We start from the raw sequence: 22,032 nt of genomic DNA, 5'->3' as shown, positions 1-22,032 counted from the left end.
AGCCTTGAGCTGAAGAGCTGAGGGACAGCGCCCAGGCCCAGAGTTCAGGCCCCATGACAGGACCAAAAAAAAAAAAAAAGGAAAGAAGCTGAGATCTGAGAATGGAGGTTCCAAGCCAACCAGAGCAGAAAAGGCCTGTAAGACTCTTATCTCCAGTTAGCCAATTAGCTGTAGTAGAGCACTAACCTTGAGCAAGAAAGAACTCAGGGACAGTGCTCAGGCCCCAAATTCAGCCTCATGACTGGCCAAAACAAAACAACAACAACAACAAAGACAGAAACATTATATGCAAAATAAGTAACAAAATATCAAACTATCAGGTGGGCCAAATGGCCTGCCCAAAACAAGAGCACTCCTGTTCTAGGGCTTCAGTTCACCCTGACCTCTGAAGTTTCCAGCTGACATTGTCCCTTCTCAGTGACACTTTCTTTCTTGAGATGTTAGTGGCTTCATTGTTTCGTTTTGTTTTTTTCCAGTCTGGGTTTGAACTCAGCCTCACACTTGCTGGCCAGAGTGCTAAAGTCATCCTGACTTTCAAAGGTGACATTTGGAATTGCTACTTGGTCGTAGAGAATATCTTCTGCTTATTTCCTGCTAGGCATTGTGGGACAACATGCATTCATCCTCACATGCAGCCCTCCAGGCAAAACTGTGGAAAGGTTAAGACTTAGCCAGGATCACTTAGAAGGCAGAGCTATTTCCCTTTAGAGTAGTGGAGCTATTTCCAGGACTGCAGTCGGCCTCCTCCTATGTGTGTACGGTATGTGTGCATGGGGTGGGGGGAGAGGGTGGGGTGGTAACAAGGAAGGGAATTAATGCTTATAATGTGTATGCTGGTTTAGCCTAGCCCCCTGATGATGAGTGCACAGTCTCCCCGGGCCCAGTGAGTGTTGGTCAATTAGGCATACACCCAGGGTTTTGGACAAGGCTGGATCAATCTTCTGTCTGCCCTTAGGGCAGTGATGAGTTGAAACCAACTAATTTAGCATGCACATCACTTCCCAGGTATCCATTTCTGGTTTGAGACCTGGGACTTGGCCCTTTTCCTTTTTTTCTTTACCTCTCTCCTCTCCTTTTCCCCTTCTTCCCTCTCTCTCTCCCTCCTCTTTCCTCTCCTTTCTCTCCTCTTCATTCTCATCTCTCTCTTTCGTACTCTTTTTCTCTCTCCCTCCCCCCATCTCTCCAGTGCCTCCTTATATGAACCAAGCTAGCCTCAAGTTCATGGTCCTCCTACTGAGATTACAGGTGTGTGCTACTATGCCCAGCTAAATTCTTTTCCTTGAATAGATTACCTCTTTCTCAGTCTTGTAACTGGAGCTCATTTCTAGGTTTTTCTTCCCCTCTTTCAGGTTCTGCCTTGGTATGATCCCTGGCATAGGATAGCAGTTGTTTGTGTATTGAATGAGACTCTCCTGCCAACATCCATTATGCAATTTTTTTGTTTTTGTTTTTTCAGTGCTGGGGATAAAACCAGAGCCTCGTACATACTAAGCAATCTCTACCATTGAACCGCATCCCATACCATTGAACTATATACCAAACATGTAATGTGTTTTGGGTTTTTTTGTGTGTGTGCCAATCCTAGAGCTTGAACTCAGTGCCTGAGTGTTATCCTCGAGGTCTTTTTGCTCAAGGCTAGCATTCTACCACTTGAGCCACAGTTTCACTTGTAGCATTTTTGCTGGGTAATTGGAGATGACATTCTCGTGGACTTCTCTGCCTTGGCTGGCTTTGAACTGCAATCCTCAGATGTCAGCCTCCTGAGTAGCTAAGATTATAGGCATGAGCAACCAACCCATGCCTGGCTTTTTTTTTTTCTTCAAGATTTCTCTGTTTTCTATCTGGCCTTGATTTCATAGCCAAGTAGTTTGTGGGCTCAGGAAAGGGCAGTGGAAAGAAGTGGAAGGAAATGTATTTCACATATTTTATCTCATTTATTCCTCATGACAATACTATAAGGTAGGTAGGTATTATTCTTATTTTGCATGTGATTAGGTAAACTGAGGCTCAAAGAAATTAATATACTCTAGGTCAAGCAGTTACAAAGTAGCAATGTGGTGATTTGTACCAGAACAAGTCTACCTTCAACTTTCCATGCTCCATGCTCTGATCTCTCCCAGGTAGCAGAAAAACTGGAAATGCTAAAGAAACAGTATGATGAGAAGCTGGCCCAGAAAGAGGAGCTTCGTAAGAAGTCTGAAGAGATGGAGCTGAAACTGGAGCGAGCTGGTATGCTGGTGTCTGGGCTGGCTGGTGAGAAGGCCCGATGGGAGGAGACCGTGCAGGTGAGCTGGGTTTGGAGCTGGGGTTTCCCTTTTGTTTAGCACACCTGGTCCAAGATGTCCATCATCTTTCCATTGAGAAGTGATTAGGGAAAACAGGGACACCTTGCTATAGGAAATCCAAGATGGCAGATGGATGTCCTTCCCTCCTTCTCCTCACATTGGGTGAGAATAAGGAAGGAAAGACATTTTGTCCTTTGAAAGGTGGGAGAATTGGCTCCAGGCAGGGAGGGGGGAAGAGGGGGAGGGGCAGGGAATCTGGAAAGTATGCCAGGACTCTAGATACCGCCTATCTGCCTGATAGATGACAGACACACACCATTTGTCTCAATCTTACTGAGTTCCACGATAGAGCAAAGCCTTATCATCACGGTGTAAACATTGCTGTCAGGGATGGAAAACACTAACATAATTAGAACCAGGTCGAAATGCTCAGAGCACAAGGGTTTACGAGAAAGAATCTCTTTGATTTAGACCAGTATCCAGAGGAGAGTATCTTCAAAAGTATTCCAAATGCTCCCCAAAGGGTGAGAGCCCTGGCAGTTTATCTCCTTTCTGTCGGCAGGGCCTGGAGGAGGATCTGGGCTACCTGGTAGGTGACTGTCTCCTGGCAGCAGCCTTCCTGTCCTACATGGGACCCTTCCTTACCAACTACCGAGATGAGATTGTCAACCAAATCTGGATCAGAAAGGTGAGCAGGAGCCTTCCTCTAGTAAGTGGGCTCCAGGGGCAGAACTTTGGAGCATTAAAAGATACTGGACAAGGGCTGGGAAGGTGGTTTATGGTAGACTGCTTGCCTAGCATGCATGAAGCCCTGGGTTCAATTCCTCAGTACCACATAAACAAAAAAAGCCAGAAGTGGCACTGTGGTTCAGTGGTAGAGTGCTAGTGTTGAGCAAAAGAAGCTCAGGGACAATGCCCAGGTGCTGAGTTCAAGCCCCAGGATTGGCTGGGGGTGGGGAGAGAAGAAGATACTGGAGGAGGCTGAGATATAAAAGAGACTGAATATTAAAAGATACTCAGGAGGCTGAGATCTGAGGATCATACTCTGAAGACAGCCAGAGCAAAAAAAAAAGTCTCTGTGAGACTCTTATCTCCAATTAACCACTCAAAAGCCAGAAATAGAGCTGTGGCTCAAAGTGGTAGAGGGCTAGCCATGAGCAAAAACGCTCAAGGGCAATGCCCAAGTCCTGAGTTCAATCCCCATGACTGACAAAAAAAAAATAGATACTGGGAAACCAAGTGCCAGTGGCTCATGCTTATAATTTTAACAACCCAGGAGGCTGAGATCTGAGAATCATGGTTCAAAGCTAGCCGGGGTAGACAAATCCACAAGATTCTTTTCTTCAAATTACTATCAAAAAGCCAGAGCACTAGCCTTGAGCAAAAAAAAAAAAGAAAGTGAGTACTCAAGGACCTGAGTTCAAACTCCAGTACACACACACACACAGAGTTACTGTTACTGGAAGGGGGTAGGGGCTGCTAGACTCCTCACACTAATGTCTGGGTTTTTCCTTAGATCTGGGAGCTTCAAGTTCCTTGCTCACCCCGCTTTGCTATTGATAACTTTCTGACCAATCCTACCAAAGTTCGAGACTGGAACATCCAGGGCTTGCCCTCAGATGCTTTCTCCACTGAAAATGGCGTCATTGTGACCCGGGGCAACAGGTGAGGAGGCTGCAGGTAGTGAGAAGCAGAGGGAGAAGTGGAATGTATCTCCTCTGACTGACGCCTCCTCCTCCAGGTGGGCTCTCATGATTGATCCTCAGGCCCAGGCCCTCAAATGGATTAAGAACATGGAAGGAGGCCAGGTAGAGGCTGGCCAACTGGTGGGCTCACCCCCAATAGAATCTCCTGTGAAGTTAATCTCTTCCGGAGAAGAGACAATACCCTTGATCATGGCAGCCCTGGGGTGTTTGTCAGGGTGTCTCCCATCTTTCCCCTTGCTGTCTAGGGCCTGCTGATCATTGACTTGCAGATGATAGATTACCTTCGAGTCCTAGAAAAGGCCATCCAGTTCGGGTATCCAGTGCTTCTCCAGAATGTGCAAGAATATCTGGACCCCACACTAAACCCCGTGCTCAACAAATCTGTGTCTCGAATAGGTCAGGGCCTGGGCTTATTGTGGAGCTGGATTGAGTGGGACAGGGGTGGAGAGGGTGGCCCTTTGGCGGTGTCCTGTCCCTGCCTGTCCCTTCATGCAGTTAAGCCTTGGCTAGGCCTTTAAGGGAGGCTGGACGGACGCCCCAATGCCCCTGGGAAATGGGTCATAAGGAACCCATTGGGGCCATAATTGCATTTAATTAAGTTTTGTGGATGCAGGTGGTCGGCTGCTCATGCGCATTGGGGACAAGGAAGTGGAATACAACCCCAATTTCCGTTTCTATATCACCACCAAGCTCTCCAATCCACACTACAGCCCAGAGACCTCAGCCAAGACCACCATTGTCAACTTTGCTGTTAAAGAGCAGGTGGATAAAGGGTTGATGCCCTGAGCTAAGGTGAAGCAGGAAGGGCTAGAATTGGGGGGGGGGGAGCCTCAGGAAAAAAAAAAGCCTATGCTTAAGTCAGTGACCAGTGGCTCATGTGTATAATCCCAGCTGCTCAGGAGACTGAGATCTGAGGATCATGGTTCAAAGCCCACCTAGGCAAGTATAGATTGTCATCTCCAATTAACCAGCAAAAAAGCTGGAAGTGGAGCTGTGACTCAAGTGGTAGAGTGCTAGTCTTGAGCAAAAAAAGCTCAGAGACAGCACCCAGGGACCAGCACCAAAAAAAAAAAAAAAAGACTAAGCTTGAGTTACGGCAACTGTGTCAGGATGTCTAGAGAGTTGGCTGGGTTGGTAGTTGTAGGAATGAGAGTCTCACCCTGAATCTTGATACAGGGCCTAGAGGCCCAACTGCTGGGCATTGTGGTTCGAAAGGAAAGACCTGAGCTGGAGGAGCAGAAGGATTCACTGGTTATCAATATTGCTGCTGGGAAAAGGAAGCTCAAGGAACTCGAGGATGAGATTCTCCGGTGAGCTTGGGAGACCTCCACTCATCTTCTATTGCTCTTCTCCCACGTAGCACCCAGCACCCTGCAAGCACAGCTTTGAGTCCTCTACTCCAAGCCCTCCCCCCTCTTTTTTTTTTTTTGTTAGTTGCAGGGCTTGAACTCAGGGCCTGGGTGCTATCCTTGAGCCTCTTTGTGCTCAAGGCTCTACCACTTAAGCCACAACACCACTTCCAGTTTTCTGGTGGTTTATTGGAGATAAAGAGTCTCATGGGAACTTTTCTGCCAAGGCTGGCTTCAAACCATGATCCTTAGATCTCAGCCTCCTGAGTAGCTAGGATTACAGGTGTGAGCCACCGCCACCTGGCTACACCCAACCCATTAATCCATGCCCCCTTGGCTTCCCCCTAGCTTGCTGAATGAGGCCACAGGCTCTCTCCTAGACGATGTGCAGCTGGTGAACACGCTGCAGACATCCAAGATCACTGCCAGTGAGGTGACAGAGCAACTGGAGACCAGCGAGACCACAGAGATCAACATTGACATGGCCCGAGAAGTGAGCCGCACCCTCCAGCCCTGCCCCTGGCTGGCCTCAAGAAGCAACTCTTGAGTGTACTGGTTTGGGATCCCCTTCCTGCCCTGGTCCCCTGCTCCTCCGTGGTCCTCACACAGAGCCACACACATGTCCCCACAGGCTTACCGCCCATGCGCCCAGAGGGCCTCAGTGCTGTTCTTTGTGCTCAATGACATGGGCCGCATCGACCCCATGTATCAGTTCTCATTGGATGCCTACATCAGCCTCTTCATCCTCAGTATAGACAAGAGCCATCGCAGCACCAAGCTGAAGGACCGCATTGACTATCTGAATGACTACCACACCTATGCGGTATACAGGTCTGATGGTCCATCCCAGGGGCTCCTGGTTCTTATCTCCTAGCTACTTTTGGGCACCACATGCTCGCAGCCATCTTCCTGCCCCACTGCCCTCCTCCATTCCTTACACCTACCAGGAAGCTCACCCACGATTAAACTGTAACCATCAGCTGTCAGCGAGAGTATTCTTACTTCCCTGTCTTTAGCTAGCTCTGAGTGTTTGCACATTGGACATGCACCTCTGTCTCCATTTCTATTTGTTCTAATGCTAACACCCACATATAGTATTGGGATTCTGGTTAAAATATAGATCAAAAGCCAGGTGCTGGTGGCTCATAGCTGTAATCCTAGCTACTCAGGAGGCTGAGATCTGAGGATTGCAGTTCAAAGCCACCCTGAGCAGGAAAGTCTATGAGACTCTTATCTCCAGTTAACCACCCCTCCCAAAAAGAGCCAATAAAAGCCCAAAGAAATAAACAACAGAAAACCCCACTCCTTCCTTCCCTCCCCCTCTTCCCCAGCCACTGACGACCACATCAGCCCCTAACAGGTCACTGTTTGCCTCTCCACCTGTCCTCCCACAGCTGCCAATCAACATCAGCCTTGAAACAACTGACCCTGTCACTCCCACGTTAAACTCTTCAGTGTTGCCTTGTTTCTGATGGCCTCTGAGGCCCGGGCTTTGTGACCTGCCTCCACCCACTCATCCTCCTGCCTCCCCAGCTCCCAGCAGCGGCCTGCACAGCCCGGGCAGCCCCACACCTTCCCATTCCTTGGCTTTTGCTGTGAGCACTCCCTGGCCACACTCACTTCTTTGCCTCTCCCATGCCACTAGATCAACCTGCTATATCTCAGAAACTTCCCCTGAACCCACGAGGCAAGGCTGGGTGCCCTGCCACCCCTGAATAGGACTCACAGCTTATCCTTCTCATTTGTCTCTGGGCCTCTGTCCGGCCTCCTGTTCTCTCATGCCTTCCTCAAAGACAGATACAATTACTCATCTCAGTGTCTTTAGGAAATTGAGTGCTTGGCTGGACCGCGTGCGTGCGTGCGTGCGTGCGTGCGTGTGCGTGCGTGTGCATGCGTGCGTGTGCGTGCGTGCATGCGTGTGTCCGTGTTGGCAGTAGGGACTGAACTCAAAGACTAGCACTCTTGCTTAGCTTTTTCACTCAAGGCTGGCTCTCTTTTTTTTTAAAACAACCATTTGGGATTTATTTGATTACTTTTATTTGTTTTTATTATTATTCTAAAGGTGATGTACAGAGGGGCTACAGTTACATGTCAGATGAGTACATTTATTTTAGGACTATGTCACCCCTTCTCTTGCTCTCCCAGTTTTTCCCTCCCATCCCTACCCACAAGTTGTGTAGTTCATTGTCCACAGAGTGTCTAGTATCTGCTGCGTTTGTTCACCTTCTGTCCCTCCATTTCTGTGCCCCCTTACCCTCCCAAAGACAAATAAATGAACAAGCAAGACCAAAAGAAAACAACAAAGGAAAAGCCTCTTATTTCCACTTCCTGGAGTTCATTTTGATAAATACATTTTTATATGATCGAATGCACACACAGGCATTGCACCTTTGTGTTCCTCCACTAACAGCATCCTCCTTGGGTCTCACTGCATGTGAATGCCTAGATACTTTCAGCTTTTTTGCTAATTAGTTGGAGATATGAGTATCATGGATTTTCCTGCCTGGGCTGGCTTTGAACTGTGATCCTCACATCTCAGCCTCCTGAGTAGCTAAGATTACAGATGTGAGCCACCAGTGCCCTGCCCATGTTTCGCTTCTTAAGAGAATGGAATGAATGCTAATTAGGAGTGAACCAGGAAACTCACAAGGCCTGGGCCCTTGGCTGTTTTCTGGAGGGTTGGGTTAGGTGCTAAGGTCCTTTGGTGTAAGACTGAGATTGTAGGGTGGTCTGAGCCCTCATGCTGGGCATTCTTCCCCCCACCTCCCACCAGGTACACCTGCCGTACGCTCTTTGAGCGCCACAAGCTGCTATTCAGCTTTCACATGTGTGCCAAAATCCTGGAGACTTCTGGCAAGCTCAACATGGATGAGTACAACTTCTTTCTTCGTGGGGGCGTGGTGAGTTGGACAGAGGACAGGTCCCAGCACGGGTGGTGGAGATTGAGGGTGAGGTGCAGTGTGAGCAGAACTCCAAGCTCAGAATGTCAAGCTGAGACTTCAGCGAGTGACAAGCCAGGAGCAGGTGTACAGGTTCACTGCGGCTGGGATTGGGGGTGACTTGCCATGCTCCCCACACACTTACGTGTGACCCACTGATGGGCAGTGACCTTGCTACTGCTGTGCCTACCTGAATGCCACAGTCACCACCACAGCCTCTCCCCAGCACGCACCTCTATTCTTTCCTCCCTCCCTTGGATTTATTGGGCAAAACCACCACTCCACTGAACCCAGCTTTTCTTCCCTTCTGACCCTGGGTTGCCTATGCAGCTGAACAGGAGTAGAGACAAACACATCCCGGTTGACTGGACTCTCTTTAAATGGAGGGCCTAAGGGTAGGAGCCTCAAGTGGGCTCTTAAAGCTGCTGAACAGCTATGGTACAGTTTCTTTCCTCCTGAGTACTTCCTCTTCTCCCTTCATCATCTATCTAGATTTGTCTATGTTTGTGTGTGTGTGTGTACATGTGTATGTGCATGTGTAAGCGCAAGCCTGGGCACTGTCCCTGACTTTTGTTTTATTTTTCCTCCCCAAGCTAGTACTCTACAACTAAGCAACAGCTCTGTGTGTGTGTGTGTGTGTGTGTGTGTGTGTGTGTGTGTGCTTGATTGGAGATAAGAGTCTCATGGTTTTCCTGCCCAGGCTGGCTTTCAAACTGCCATCCTCAGATTTCAGCCTTTTGAGTAGCTAGAATTACAGGCATGAGCCACCGGCACCTGGCTTCTCATCTGGATTTTAGCATTCCAGTGCCGCCTCCCCTCCCCCCAGCCCTCAGTCCAGCAACCAGACGGCTTTTTTTTTTTTTTAACATGGATGCCATTTGGACAGGATTCTCCATGGCTGATGTCACCTCTACTACCCAAGCCCTGACTATATTCCTCAAACGCCCTGGCATATTTTACCAGAGGGCCGGGGCAACCAGATGTGCCCTGTCCAGGAAATGACACGCTTAGCCTTCTCTCATTTCCTTCAAACCTCACTTCAACGAGGACTCTTTTTCTTTTTTTTTTTTTTGGAACAGTCCTGAGGATGAAAGTCAGGCCTTGCCCACATTAGCAAAGTACTCTACTGCTGAGCTAGTCTCCAGTCCTTCATCTTATTTAATATTTCATAATTCCCCCAGAACTTCCAGTCTTCCTCACTCTCCTCAGTTCATTCTATTCCATGGCACTGCCATGTTTAACCTACTGGATAATTTACCTATTTGTTTTGCTTTTAATAGTCTCTAATCTGCCCATGGTTTCAGAATTCCCACATTGGGAAATAAAATTCTCCAGGGTTTGTCCGATTTGTTCAGTGATACATACCCACAAAAGCCAAGAACTGGTGGCTCACACCTGTAATCCCAGCTACTCGGCAGGCTGAAATCTGAGAATCACAATTTGAAGCCAACCTGGACAGAAAAGTCCATAGGACTTTGATTTCAAATTAACCAGTAAAAATACAGAAGTGGAAGTGTAGCTTAAGTAGTAGAGTGTTAGTCTTCAGCAGGAAAACCAAGCCAGGGAGAAAGGCTCATGAGTTCAAGCCCTAGTATTGGCATACACACACACACACACAAACACACACACGTGTTAAAAAGCCCAGCACGGTACTGACTGTTTGTAGTTCATGCTACTATGCTACTTGGGATGCAGAGGCAGAAGAATTCATTGAACCCAGGAGTTTGAGGCCAAGCTGGGTAGTATAACAAAACTCTCTCTCTCAAAAAACAAAACAAAACAAAAAAGACAAATCCTGGGCATCAGTGGCTCCTGCTTGTAATTCTGGCTACTCAAGAGGTTGAAATCTGAAGATGATGTTGGAAGTCAGGGCAGGCAGACAAATCTGAGAGACTTTCATCTCAAATTAGCAAAAAGACAGATGTGGAAGTGTGGCTCAAGTGGTAGAGTGCTAGCCATGAGTAGAAAAAGCCAAGAAACAGTCTGGGGCCCTGAGTTCAAACCCCCCCAAAACTAGGGAAAAGTTACTTTGAAGAATAAATATGGGGGCTGGGAATGTGGCTTAGTGGTAGAATGCTTGCCTAGGATGCATAAGCCCTGGGTTTAATTTCTCTGTACCACATAAACAAAAAGCCAGAAGTGACGCTGTGGCTCAAGTGGTAGAGTGCTAGCCTTGAGCCCAGATCAGATCAGGGACAGAGCCCAGGCCCTGAGTTCAAGTGTCAGGACTGGTCAAAAAAAAATTAAAAAGAATAAATACGAAGCCGAGTGCCAGTGGCTCAAGCCTGTGCTGAAATCTGAGGATCACAGTTTGAAGCCCAGCAGGAAAGTTGGTGAGACTCTTATTTCCAATTAACAACAAAAAGCCCAGGGACAGAGTGAAAAAAGCAGAGACAGAGCCCAGATCCTGAGTTCAAGCCACTGTATCAGCCCTGTGTGAAAAAGCAAAGGGACAGAGCCCAGATCCTGAGTTCAAGCCACTGTATAAGCCCTGTGTGTGTGTGAGAGAGACACACACATGGACACATGGACACATTGAGCCGCTTATGTTCCCTCTAAAGAATGAGACAACCATTTCAAGTCAGTAAGCTTGGAGACATTACTGCCACAAAACCACCAGAGGGAGCCAGTTTCCTAAACTTCAACTGTAATAGCTCAGCAGTGTGTATCCAATTTATGATCCAGTTAAAGGTAGATTTCCATCCATCTTAGATTCCTGTATTCATCTTTTCATTCATTCTATTTCATGCAAAGCCAATGCTGGCTTTCTTACTAGAAATAAAGAGCGAGAGGGAGAGAGATAGAGAAACAGAAACACACCCGTGCAAGCACACACACAGAGACAGAACAAGAACACAAAGGAAAGAAGGTTGAGGAAAAAAGGGAAAAATAACTTTAAAAGTACATGTAAGGTTTTTAATTAAAAATAGTATTTGTGAATGAAGTTTAGTGTGATCTTCGAACACACAATATATACAGTGTATAATGATCAGATCAGGGTAATTAGTATAGCTTTCAACTCAAATATTTTTCATTACTTTATGCTGGGAACATTCAAAATCACTCTTCGTTTGAGGAGTTCCAATCACCCCTTTCTCCTCTCTCCTACATACAAGGTCCTGGATCGGGAGGGCCAAATGGATAACCCATGTACTAGTTGGCTCGCAGATGCCTATTGGGATAATATCACAGAGCTGGACAAACTGACCAACTTCCATGGACTCATGAACTCCTTCGAGCAGTATCCTCGGGACTGGCTCCTGTGGTATACTAACTCTGCCCCTGAGAAAGCTATGCTGCCAGGTACACCCAGGCCAGGGGCTTCTCCCTCCCTCCTTCCCTTCATTCAGCCTGTGTTTGCCCTTCTCTTTACTCTTCATCTCTCTTTGGACCTCTATGCTGCTGGCTGCCTTCCCTGCAGTGCCTCTTTGTTTAGATTCCCAGTTCTTCCAAGACTCCCTTTGCCTGTCATCATTTCCCTCCTCCCCAGGTGAATGGGAAAATGCCTGCAATGAAATGCAGCGCATGCTGATCGTCCGCTCCCTGCGCCAGGACCGGGTGGCATTCTGTGTCACTTCTTTCATTGTCTCCAACCTTGGCTCCCGCTTCATTGAGCCTCCTGTGTTGAACATGAAATTGGTCAGTGGTTTTGCTCCTTGCCTATCCACCCCTGGTCTCCCGGCCTCCCACACCCTTTGTTCTTCCTCAGTCTCCTTCCCTCCTGCTTAGGCTCTGTGGCTTTCTGAGGCTGAGGCCATTCTTGTACTTGCAGGTGATGGAGGATTCCACCCCACGGTCTCCCCTTGTGTTCATCTTGTCTCCGGGTGTGGACCCCACCAGTGCCCTGCTCCAGCTGGCAGAGAACACAGGCATGGCCCAGCGCTTCCACGCCCTCTCCCTGGGCCAGGGCCAGGCTCCCATTGCTGCTCGGCTTCTCCGAGATGGTGTGCAACATGGTCAGTGTCCATCTGTTCTTACCTTTCCATCCTCAGCCCTGGTCCTCCTGCCCACAACCTCCAACCTCAATCACACTGCGGTGACTGCAGCTCCCAAGAATGGCAGACATGAGTGAGGGACACCATCCAAACAGCCACCAGGTGGAATATGTGGGCAGGGATGAGGTGTAGTGAGTGATTCTACATGACCACCCCATCTCCTCACAGGACATTGGGTGTTCCTGGCAAACTGCCACCTGTCACTGTCTTGGATGCCTAATCTGGACAAGCTGGTAGAACAGCTGCAAGTAGAGGACCCTCACCCTTCATTCCGTCTCTGGCTCAGCTCTAGCCCCCATCCGGATTTCCCTATCTCCATCCTGCAAGTGAGCATCAAGATGACCACAGAACCACCAAAGGTACAGATGGCTGAGAGATCTGGCATCAATGGGGCCATCTGGTCTACCTTTCCCCTGGCTGGCATTAGAGAGGTCCTAACCTGAACACCACCACTTGGTTCAATTTTGTTGTTCGCTTTTTTAAAAATTCCACATCCTTCTGATCATATAAAATAATATTTATCAAAGTGAACTCTAGGAAATGGAAACAAGAGTTTTTTTCCTTTGAAAGAAAAATTCCACATCCTTTTTCCTTTGTGTCAGACTCTTAGAAAGTTCGTTTTAGTGATTATTAATCTAACATTTCTTTAGTGATTATTATGTGCCAAACACTGTTCTAAGTTCTTTATGTTTATTAATTCATTTATATACACTCATAAGGTAAGAACTTACTCCATTTTTTTTTGTCAGTTGTGGGACTTGAACTCTGGGCCTGGGTGCTGTCCCTGAGCTCTTCAGCTCAAAGTGAGCACTCTACCGCTTGAGCTACAGCACCACTTCCAGTTTTCTAGTGGTTAATTGGAGATAAGTGTCTCATGGACTTTCCTGCCTGGACTGGCTTTGAACCACAATCCTCAGATCTCAGCCTCCTGAGTAGCTAGGATTACAGGCAAGAGCCACTGGCACTTAGCTTGCTTTTTATTCTTATTCTTTGTTGAAATCAAAATCCTTTTTGCACAGGTGAATAGGATAGGCATAGAGACCAGTATGCATGTAACAAGTGAGTCCTTTTTGAAAGCATGGCTTTCATCACCTTAAGTCTTCTTGACCACCCTGGGGTAGCAGACACAGCTGACTGTCCTTTTTCCTGGCTTCCTTGATATAGGCCCCTCCTCCCCCATTCTCCTTCTGTCTTTTTTATTTCCGGTCCTGGGTCTTGAACTCAGGACCTAGGCACTGTCCTTAAACTTCTTTTGCTTAAGGCCAGCACTCTACCACTTGAGCCACAGCACCATTTCTGGCTTTTGCTGTTTACGTGGCACTGAGAAATTGAATCCAGGACTTCATGAATACTAGGCAAGCACTCTACCACTAAGCCACATTCCCAACCCTCACTTGACTTGTTACTTAAGGCAGGCACTCTATCACTGGAGCCATACCTTCACGTCCATCTTTTTGCGGTTCACTAGATAAGAGTCTCTCAGATTTGTCTGCCTAGGCTGGCTTTGAACCTTGATCACAAGCCACACGACCAACAAAATAAATAAATAAATAATTTGGCACAGTGCTGCGCATCTCTCATCCTAGCTACACAATTTAGAGAATCATGGCTGTAAGGCAAATGAGGCAAAAAAAAGTTCTTGAGATTCTATCTCAATCGGAAAGGCTGGGCATGTTGCCTGTCATTGGCACCTATGAAGGAAGCATAAATAGAATTGTGGCCAAGCCAGCCTAGACAGAGTGAGACCCTATCTCAAAACTAAGCAGAGCCTGCAATCCTAGTTACTCAGGAGGCTGAAATCTGAGGATCATGGTTCGAAGCCAGCCCAGGCAGGAAAGTCCATGAGAGTCTTATCTCCAATAAACTACTCAGAAAAAGCCAGAAGTGGCACTGTGGCTCAAGTGGTAGAGCACTAGCCTTGGGCACAGAGAAGCTCAGGAACAGAGCAAATAAATACATTGCAGAGTAAGCTAGGCACTGGTGGCTCATGCCTTCCTAGCTACTCAGGAGGCTGGGATCTGAGAATCTCCATTTGAAGGCCAGGCAGAAAATTCTGAGAACTCTTTATCTCCAATTAACCAGAAAAAAAAGCTGGATTGGAGGTATGGCTCAAGTGCTAGACCAACCAGCTGTGAGCAAAAGAGCTGAGTGAATGAAAGGCCTTGGGTTCAAGTCCTGGTACCCAGGAAAAAAAAGCCAAGTAAAAAGGGATGAGAAGGGTGTGGCTCGGATGGTAGCTAGTATAAAAAACCCTGAGTTGAAAACGAAGAACAAAAAGAAGGAGGAGGAGGAGGAGAAGGTGGGGAGGGGGAGGGGGAAGGGGAGGGGGAAGGAGGAAGATGAAGACAATGATGATGACAAGGAGGAAGAGGAGCCTGCTCAGCCTTTAATCATACTTCTATATATCCATAGGCTTTTGGCCCCTTTATTCTGTTCATTTATCAAGATGTTCATAATCTTAATTACTTAATAGCTGGTAAGGCAAATCCTCTTATCTTATTCTTGAGCTATCCTTAGTCTTTTATTTTCCAATATAAATTCTACAATTAGTTTGTCAATTTCTATAAAACAAATTGTATTAATCAACTTGGAAGGAAAGTTGACAATAAATCTCTCAATCCATGAATATCGTATATTTTCCAACCTTTATTTCTTACTTCAGGAACATTTTGTCATTTTCTCCACGTGTATTTGCACATTTTAATTCATTTATTACTAGTTATCTTGCATACTTTGACAATATTACAAGTGGTATTTTGGGGGGAGGGGTCCGGTCGTGGGGCCTGAACTCTGGGCCTTGGCGCTGTCCCTCAGCTCTTCAGCTCAAGGCTAGCACTCTACCACTTGAGCCACAGCGCCTCTTCCGGCTTTTTTCTTTTTGCTTATGTGGTGCTGAGGAATCGAACCCAGGGCCTCATGCATGCAAGGCAAGCGCTCTACCACTGAGCCACCTTCCCAGCCCCAACAAGTGGTATTTTTAAAAATACATTTTTTGTAGCTATGTTCAGTATTCTTTTGTATATGTGTGTGTGTGTGTGTGCCAGTATTGGGACTTGAACTCAGGGCTTCACACACTCATTTGGCTTATTCTTTCAAGGCTAGTGCTCTATCTACCACTTTAGCCACACCTCTTACACTTATGGGGTTTTTTTTCTAATTAAAAATAAGAGTCACATGGACTTTTCTGCCTGGGCTATCTTGGACATCAATTCTCAGATTTCAGCTTCCTGAGTAGCTATGAGCCATCAGCATCCACCATACCCAGTATTCTTCAAGTTTCTTTTTTTCTTTGTATTTTTATGCTGATCATATGGCTTGAACTGAGGGCCTGCATGTTGTCCCTGGGCTTTTTTGCTTAAAGCTAGTGCTCTACCACCTGAACCACAGCTCCATTTCCAGCTCTTGGTTGATTAATTGAAGACAATACTCTCACGGACTTTCCTCCGTCAGTTTCAAACTGTGATCCTCAGATCTCAGTCTCCTGAGTAGCTAGGATTGATTATAGATATGAGCCTCTAGTCAGCCTTACTTCAGGCTTCTCATTGCTCCATCCTGCTTAGTCATAAAAAAAAAAAAAACCCTGCTTCAGGAGGAGCTGGGGATATAGCTCAATGGTAGATTATGTGCTTAGCATACAAGAGGCTCCAAGTGCAATCTGAAACACCAAAATCACCCCCCCACACACACAACAGAGCAATCCCTCCCCCATTGTTTTAACCTATCAACTGTCCTACACAAGACAGAGTGTGGCTCCATGACACCTGGCAAATCAATTTCCACTGACTCAGTCTACCATTCCTCTTAGTGCATGGTGCAGGGTACTTCTTCTTCCAGATCTCACTTATTTTCTCTTCTGTACTCTTATTCTATTCCTTCTCCAGGAAACCAAGATCCTCCTTTCTAGTCATATCCTCCAAATCCCAGAAAGCCTAATAAAGCCAATTACAAGAATGCTTTTCATTGATGGGGCTGGGAAGGTGGCTCCGTGATAGTGTTTGCCTTGCATACATGAGGCCCTGGGTTCGATTCCTCAGCACCACATAAGCAGAAAAAGCTTGGAAGTGGTGCTGTGGCTCAAGTGGTAGAGTGCTAGCCTTGAGCTGAAGAGCTGAGGGACAGGGCCCAGGCCCAGAGTTCAGGTGCCATAACTGACAAAAAAAAAGTTTTTTATTGATGGATATACTAATGGCTTTCTGAATCTACTTTTTGTGGTTTTTTATTTGTTTTTCTTTTCTGGCTGATCCTAAGGCTTGAACTCTGGATCTGGGCAGTCACTGAGCTCCTTTTGCTCAAGACTAGCATTCTACTACTTGAGCCACAGAGACACTCTGGCTTTTTTTCTGTGATTTTATTGGAGAAAAGAATCTCACAGACTTCACTGCCTGTGCTGGCTTCCAACTGAGATTCTCAGATCTCTGCCTCCTGAATAGCTAGGATTACAGGTATGAGCCATCGGCACCTGACTTTTTTTTTTTTTAATAAGGTTTGCTATGTAGTCCAAGGCTCAACTCATAGTCCTTTTGCTTCAGACTCCTCAATGCTGGGATTACAGACATGTACTAACATGCCTGGTAATCTGTACTTTTTTTTATTGTTAAGTAACGGTGATAAAGTACTTTTCTGGTATGTTCAAGGCCTTGGGTTTGATCCCCAGGACTGAAACAAAATAAAACAACAAGAAACCCAGTCCCATGTCTGTATTTTTGCCCTTGTTCACATTTCTGGCACTTTTAAATTGAGTTGTCATAACCATTGTTAATTCTATCATAGGTGAGAGATCAAAGGGCTGGGAGACAGGAAGGTAGGGCTGCCAATATCCTCTATGTAAATTAATTTGGGGGAAGGGGGTAGTCGTGAGGCTTGAACTCAGGGACTAAGCCCTGTCCTTGAGCTTTTCTGCTCAAGGCTAGTGCTTTACTACTTTGATCCACAGCACCACATCCAGCTCTTTCTGATTTACTGGGTCTAAGAGTCTCACGAACATTTCTGCCTGGGCTGGCTTTGAAGCATGATTCTTAGATCTCAGCCTCCTTAGTAGAATTACAGGCGTGAGCTGCCAGTGCCCGGCTTGTGAATTAGTTTTTTTAGGGCATGCAACCTTATAAATGAGTGCCCATGTTAGCTTGCAGCTGAAGGGGCTAGATTTCAGCCTTCATTCCCTCCTTCATCCAGTGCCTTTGCCAACAACCTCCACAACTGTACAGGGGTGCGAGTAGCAGGGCTGAACGTGATTTGTATCATCTCAGCTATTTCTTTCATTGTCCCCAGGGCCTAAAGGCCAACATGACACGTCTTTACCAACTGATGACAGAACCACAGTTCACCCGCTGCATCAGACCTGCCAAATATAAGAAGCTGCTGTTTGCACTCTGCTTTTTCCACTCTGTGTTACTCGAACGCAAAAAGTTTCTGCAGCTTGGCTGGAACATTGTCTACGACTTCAATGATTCTGACTTTGAGGTTTGTACTAATCTCTGATCCCTCATTCCAGCCTTCCCTCCATCCTTCTCTGCTGTTCCCTGGGAACAGCAACTTAGAGGAAGCCTGTGGTAAAATCGTCCTTGAGAAGTGCCTTCCCCATAACTGTATGGGGCTGGGGGGGCTTGGGTCTGGACCATGCACAGGTATCAGAAAGCCTGCTGAGACTCTACCTGGATGATTATGAGGATACGCCCTGGGACGCACTCAAGTACCTCATTGCTGGCGTCAACTATGGTGGCCATGTAACAGATGACTGGGACCGGCGTCTGCTCACCACCTACATCAATGACTATTTCTGTGACCAGGCTCTGTCAACAACTTTCTACCGGTAAGGGCTGTTGACACTGAGAAGGGCCACAAGAACCCAAACAGTCGAGGTGGCAGGATCAGGGTTTGGGAAGTGACTGAGGCTAGAATGGGAGTTTAAGAGAAGACAGATGGGGATGGAGGGAAGGACAATGGGACAGGCATAGGGACTGGGATCATGGAGGCCCAAGTGCTGTAATGTGGTGATACTTACTCACTCAGGTTGTCTGTTTTGGAGACTTATTTCATTCCCAAAGATGGAAGCCTGGCCTCTTACAAGGAATACATCAGTCTATTGCCTGGCATGGATCCCCCTGAAGCCTTTGGCCAGCACCCCAATGCTGACGTGGCCTCCCAGATTACTGAGGCAAGAACCCTCTTCGAGACTCTGCTTTCCCTGCAACCCCAGATCACACCCACCAGGGCTGGCAGCCAGAGCAGGGAAGAGAAGGTAGGAGCAGCTGGATTCCCTGAGGGAGGGAAAATGCTGAGGAAGGGCGACTGCACTCAGAGCTCTGGCCCCCTCAGGTCCTGGAGTTAGCTGCTGATGTAAAGCAGAAGATTCCGGAGATGATTGACTATGAAGGGACCCAAAAGGTGCTCGCTCTGGACCCATCGCCCCTCAATGTGGTCCTCCTGCAGGAGATCCAGAGATATAACAAGCTGATGGATACCATCCTGTAAGATGGTGTGGGCACTGCAGAAAGTGGCAGGGGACCGAGGAAGGACCTTTACCCTTGGCCAGTGCCATGTCTAACACTCCACACATCTCATTCTATTCAGGACCTCACTGACAGATCTGGAGAAAGGCATCCAGGGTCTCATTGTCATGTCGACAAGCCTTGAAGAGATTTTCAATTGCATCTTTGATGCTCATGTTCCTCCACTCTGGGGAAAGGCAAGATTATATTACTCTATTCTTCCAGGGTTGAATACAGAGCTTTCTTCTCTCACCTGTGGGGCATCTTCATCTTCTGGTTCTCAGGAGGCATATAGGAAAGTGCAGAGGGTCTGGGCTTGAAATCATGACCTAGGTGGTATTTGTGTTTGTTAGCTTTTTCACTCAAGGCTGGCAGTCTACCATTTGAGCCACAGCTCTACTTGCAGCTTTTTGGTGGTTCATTGGAGGTAAGATCCTCATGGGCTTGCTGGCCAGAATTTCCTGCCAGGGCTGGCATCAAACCTAAATCCTCAGATTACAGCCTCCTGAATAACTAGGATCACAGATGTGAGCCCCTCTCACCTGGCAAGATCTGCACGTTGAAGCCAGACAGGTTCAATTGAAATCTGGCTCTTCCATTTACCTGTCCACTCTGCACAAATTATTATCTTACAGTTGTATTCAGGGCAAGTTACAAACCTTTCCAAGGATGTTTCAAAAATGTCCAGTACTGTACATTGTAGGTGCTTCATTAATGATGCCTAATTCAAAAATGTTAAATGCACTTGTCTGATTTACTTATTTTCTGTACTGATTTTTTCAATTCAGAGCCTCATGTTTCCTAGATACTCTTCCACTTGAACCATGCCCCCTTTTGCTCTAAGTTTGTTTTTCAGACAAGAATCCCACTAACTTTGCTCAATCTGGCATCAAACCTTAATAGCTTAGATTATAGCAGTCAACAATCATGCCTGGCTTGAAACGTTTTTTGTGTGTTCCAATACTAGAACTTATACTTGGGACCTCAACCTCAACTTTCTTGCTCGTTGCTCTACCACTTGAGTCACACTTCCAGTCCAGCATTTTACTAGTTAATTGGAGATGGAGTCCCTAAGACTTTTTCTGCTCAGGATGGCTTGGAATATTAATTCTCCAGCTCTCAGCCTCCTGAGTAGTAGTACAGGATGAGCTATAGGCACAGAGCTGAAAGTTTATGTTACAGATTAGTTGCACAAGGAGGATTTCAGTGTGACATTTCCACTCATGAACACAATGTATACTGATTAATGACTTGAAACTTTTTGAGTGCAACATGATCCTCAAAAAGCTTCAGATTTTGGATTTTTGGGTTATGGATCTTCAACTAAGTGTATGTGAAAAGGGTAGGTGAATAGTACAAAATCTAAGAAATTCTGAATTTGGAATGTGAAAGTACAGGATACTTGCCCTGTACTGATATCATTAATAAATAGTTGCCATTTTATGCATCTTTCCTGGGAGTTGGCTTCTTGAGAGCTTTATCCAACCATAGTTGGAAAGGAGCTCACACTACTTTTTAAAAAAAGAATAATGATTATTACAAAGGTGATATACAGAGGGGTTACAGTTACATAATAACACCACATCTCACAGCTGTTTCAAGTGTTCAAGATAAGGTTCTAAGTGGAATGAATGGACACATGCCCTGCCTCCTCCCCCAGGCATATCCCTCACAAAAGCCATTGGCTTCATGGACTCGGGACTTGGCTCTGCGCGTGGAGCAGTTTGAACTATGGGCTAGTCGTGCACGGCCTCCTGTGCTTTTCTGGCTGTCTGGCTTTACCTTTCCCACTGGTTTCCTCACTGCTGTGCTGCAGTCGTCGGCTCGCCAAAATAATGTGAGTACCATTAAGGGAGGAGAAGGGAAGGCATACTATGAATGCACATTTCATCTCCTCTCTAGGCATCTCTTTTACTGTCACCTTTGACTCCTAGATTTCAGTGGACTGCCTCTCCTGGGAGTTTATCGTTTCCACTGTGGATGACAGCAACTTAGTGTATCCACCCAAGGTGGGGGCACACGAGCTTGGGCTTTGTTAAAAGATGGTCTGGCGGAGGAGAGTGTTGGGAGCAAAAGTGGGAAGTAATTGGGGGAGGAAAGAAGGGCTAGTCAGGGGGGCTGAGTACTTAAGGTCACCAAACTGCACTTATCTCTCCCCAGGATGGTGTGTGGGTTCGAGGCCTATATTTGGAGGGTGCTGGCTGGGACTGGAAGAACTCGTGCTTGGTGGAGGCAGAGCCCATGCAGCTGGTCTGCCTCATGCCCACAATCCACTTCCGACCTGCAGAGAGCCGCAAGAAGAGTGCCAAGGGTAGGACAGCTGCCCCAGCCCTGCCTGACCCATCTTATTTTGGATCCCAACTCATCTTTGGTTCTAATCCTCAGTTGCTCCCAAATGGTTCTCTCAGAGTCTCCAGGGATCTAATTTCTTTTCCTCTACTTTTCGCAGGCATGTACTCTTGTCCCTGCTATTACTATCCCAACCGGGCAGGCACCTCAGATCGAGCCTCCTTTGTCATCGGCATAGACCTTCGATCTGGGGCTATGACATCTGATCACTGGATCAAGAGGGGCACTGCTCTACTCATGAGCCTGGACAGCTGAGGAGGCTTCCTCTTCTCTCCTGTTTTTGAGAGTGTTGGGGATAATGAAATTCCTATTAAGGCTGGACCTTAATCGGGCTTTGACCTTGGCTGAATCTGAAAAACAAACTTAAGGCAAAAGGTATAAAGGTTGTACTGGAGCTCAGTGCAGTAAAGCATCTGCGACCCCAAACTCTTAAGTCTCTTCAATGGAATGGTAGGGATTACGTGGGAGAGGAAGCCTGCACCTTTCTGAGAATAGAACTACTTGTGAGCTACCATCGACAGATAAGCTAAAGAGAGAAAGAAGAAGGAAGGGGAGAGAGAGAAAGAGAGACAGAGACACTGACAGACAGAAAGACAGAGGAGAGAGGAGGAAGAAGAGAGGAGAGAAAGTTCAGCGGCCTCAAGAGAAAAGGAGGCGTGGCCTTGAACTAAAGGGCTAGGTCTGTGGGACCTAAAGGTGTGGCTAAATCTCAGGGCAGGGCCTAGGGGGCGGGGCTTACCTTGGAAGAGCGCGGGATCCAAATAGAATAGGAGTTTGTCAGGCGAAGATCGGGGACGGACCCCACACATGGCACCCCGAGCCTCGCACCCTGTGTCCCACCCGGCACCGAGCCGGGCGCGCGACGCCTGACGCGGGCGGGGCGGAGCCTGGGAGAGGGACTCCAGCTCAAGGAGGGGCGGA

General features: G+C 47.1%; 1 protein-coding gene across 1 annotated transcript in view; it reads left to right on the top strand.

The window, feature by feature from the left end:
* Dnah2 (dynein, axonemal, heavy chain 2) overlaps positions 1-21,468 on the top strand; it is a 128,575-nt gene extending 107,107 nt beyond the window's left edge. The window contains exons 62-84 of the mRNA XM_013013124.1: positions 2,121-2,285; positions 2,848-2,973; positions 3,802-3,950; positions 4,027-4,093; positions 4,237-4,387; positions 4,605-4,753; positions 5,168-5,301; positions 5,689-5,833; positions 5,972-6,171; positions 8,114-8,240; positions 11,396-11,582; positions 11,770-11,918; positions 12,052-12,235; positions 12,443-12,633; positions 17,543-17,734; positions 17,899-18,083; positions 18,284-18,512; positions 18,590-18,741; positions 18,845-18,959; positions 20,423-20,599; positions 20,697-20,771; positions 20,923-21,073; positions 21,212-21,468. Coding sequence (XP_012868578.1) covers positions 2,121-2,285; positions 2,848-2,973; positions 3,802-3,950; positions 4,027-4,093; positions 4,237-4,387; positions 4,605-4,753; positions 5,168-5,301; positions 5,689-5,833; positions 5,972-6,171; positions 8,114-8,240; positions 11,396-11,582; positions 11,770-11,918; positions 12,052-12,235; positions 12,443-12,633; positions 17,543-17,734; positions 17,899-18,083; positions 18,284-18,512; positions 18,590-18,741; positions 18,845-18,959; positions 20,423-20,599; positions 20,697-20,771; positions 20,923-21,073; positions 21,212-21,366 — 3,555 coding nt within the window. The 3' untranslated portion in view covers positions 21,367-21,468. The remainder of the gene's footprint in view (positions 1-2,120; positions 2,286-2,847; positions 2,974-3,801; positions 3,951-4,026; positions 4,094-4,236; positions 4,388-4,604; positions 4,754-5,167; positions 5,302-5,688; positions 5,834-5,971; positions 6,172-8,113; positions 8,241-11,395; positions 11,583-11,769; positions 11,919-12,051; positions 12,236-12,442; positions 12,634-17,542; positions 17,735-17,898; positions 18,084-18,283; positions 18,513-18,589; positions 18,742-18,844; positions 18,960-20,422; positions 20,600-20,696; positions 20,772-20,922; positions 21,074-21,211) is intronic.
* The last annotated feature ends 564 nt before the right edge of the window (positions 21,469-22,032 follow it).

Source organism: Dipodomys ordii, unplaced genomic scaffold (genome assembly GCF_000151885.1).
Source record: "Dipodomys ordii isolate 6190 unplaced genomic scaffold, Dord_2.0 Scaffold19, whole genome shotgun sequence".
NCBI classification, from domain to species: domain Eukaryota; kingdom Metazoa; phylum Chordata; class Mammalia; order Rodentia; family Heteromyidae; genus Dipodomys; species Dipodomys ordii.
This window is presented reverse-complemented; position numbering and strand designations above follow the sequence as displayed.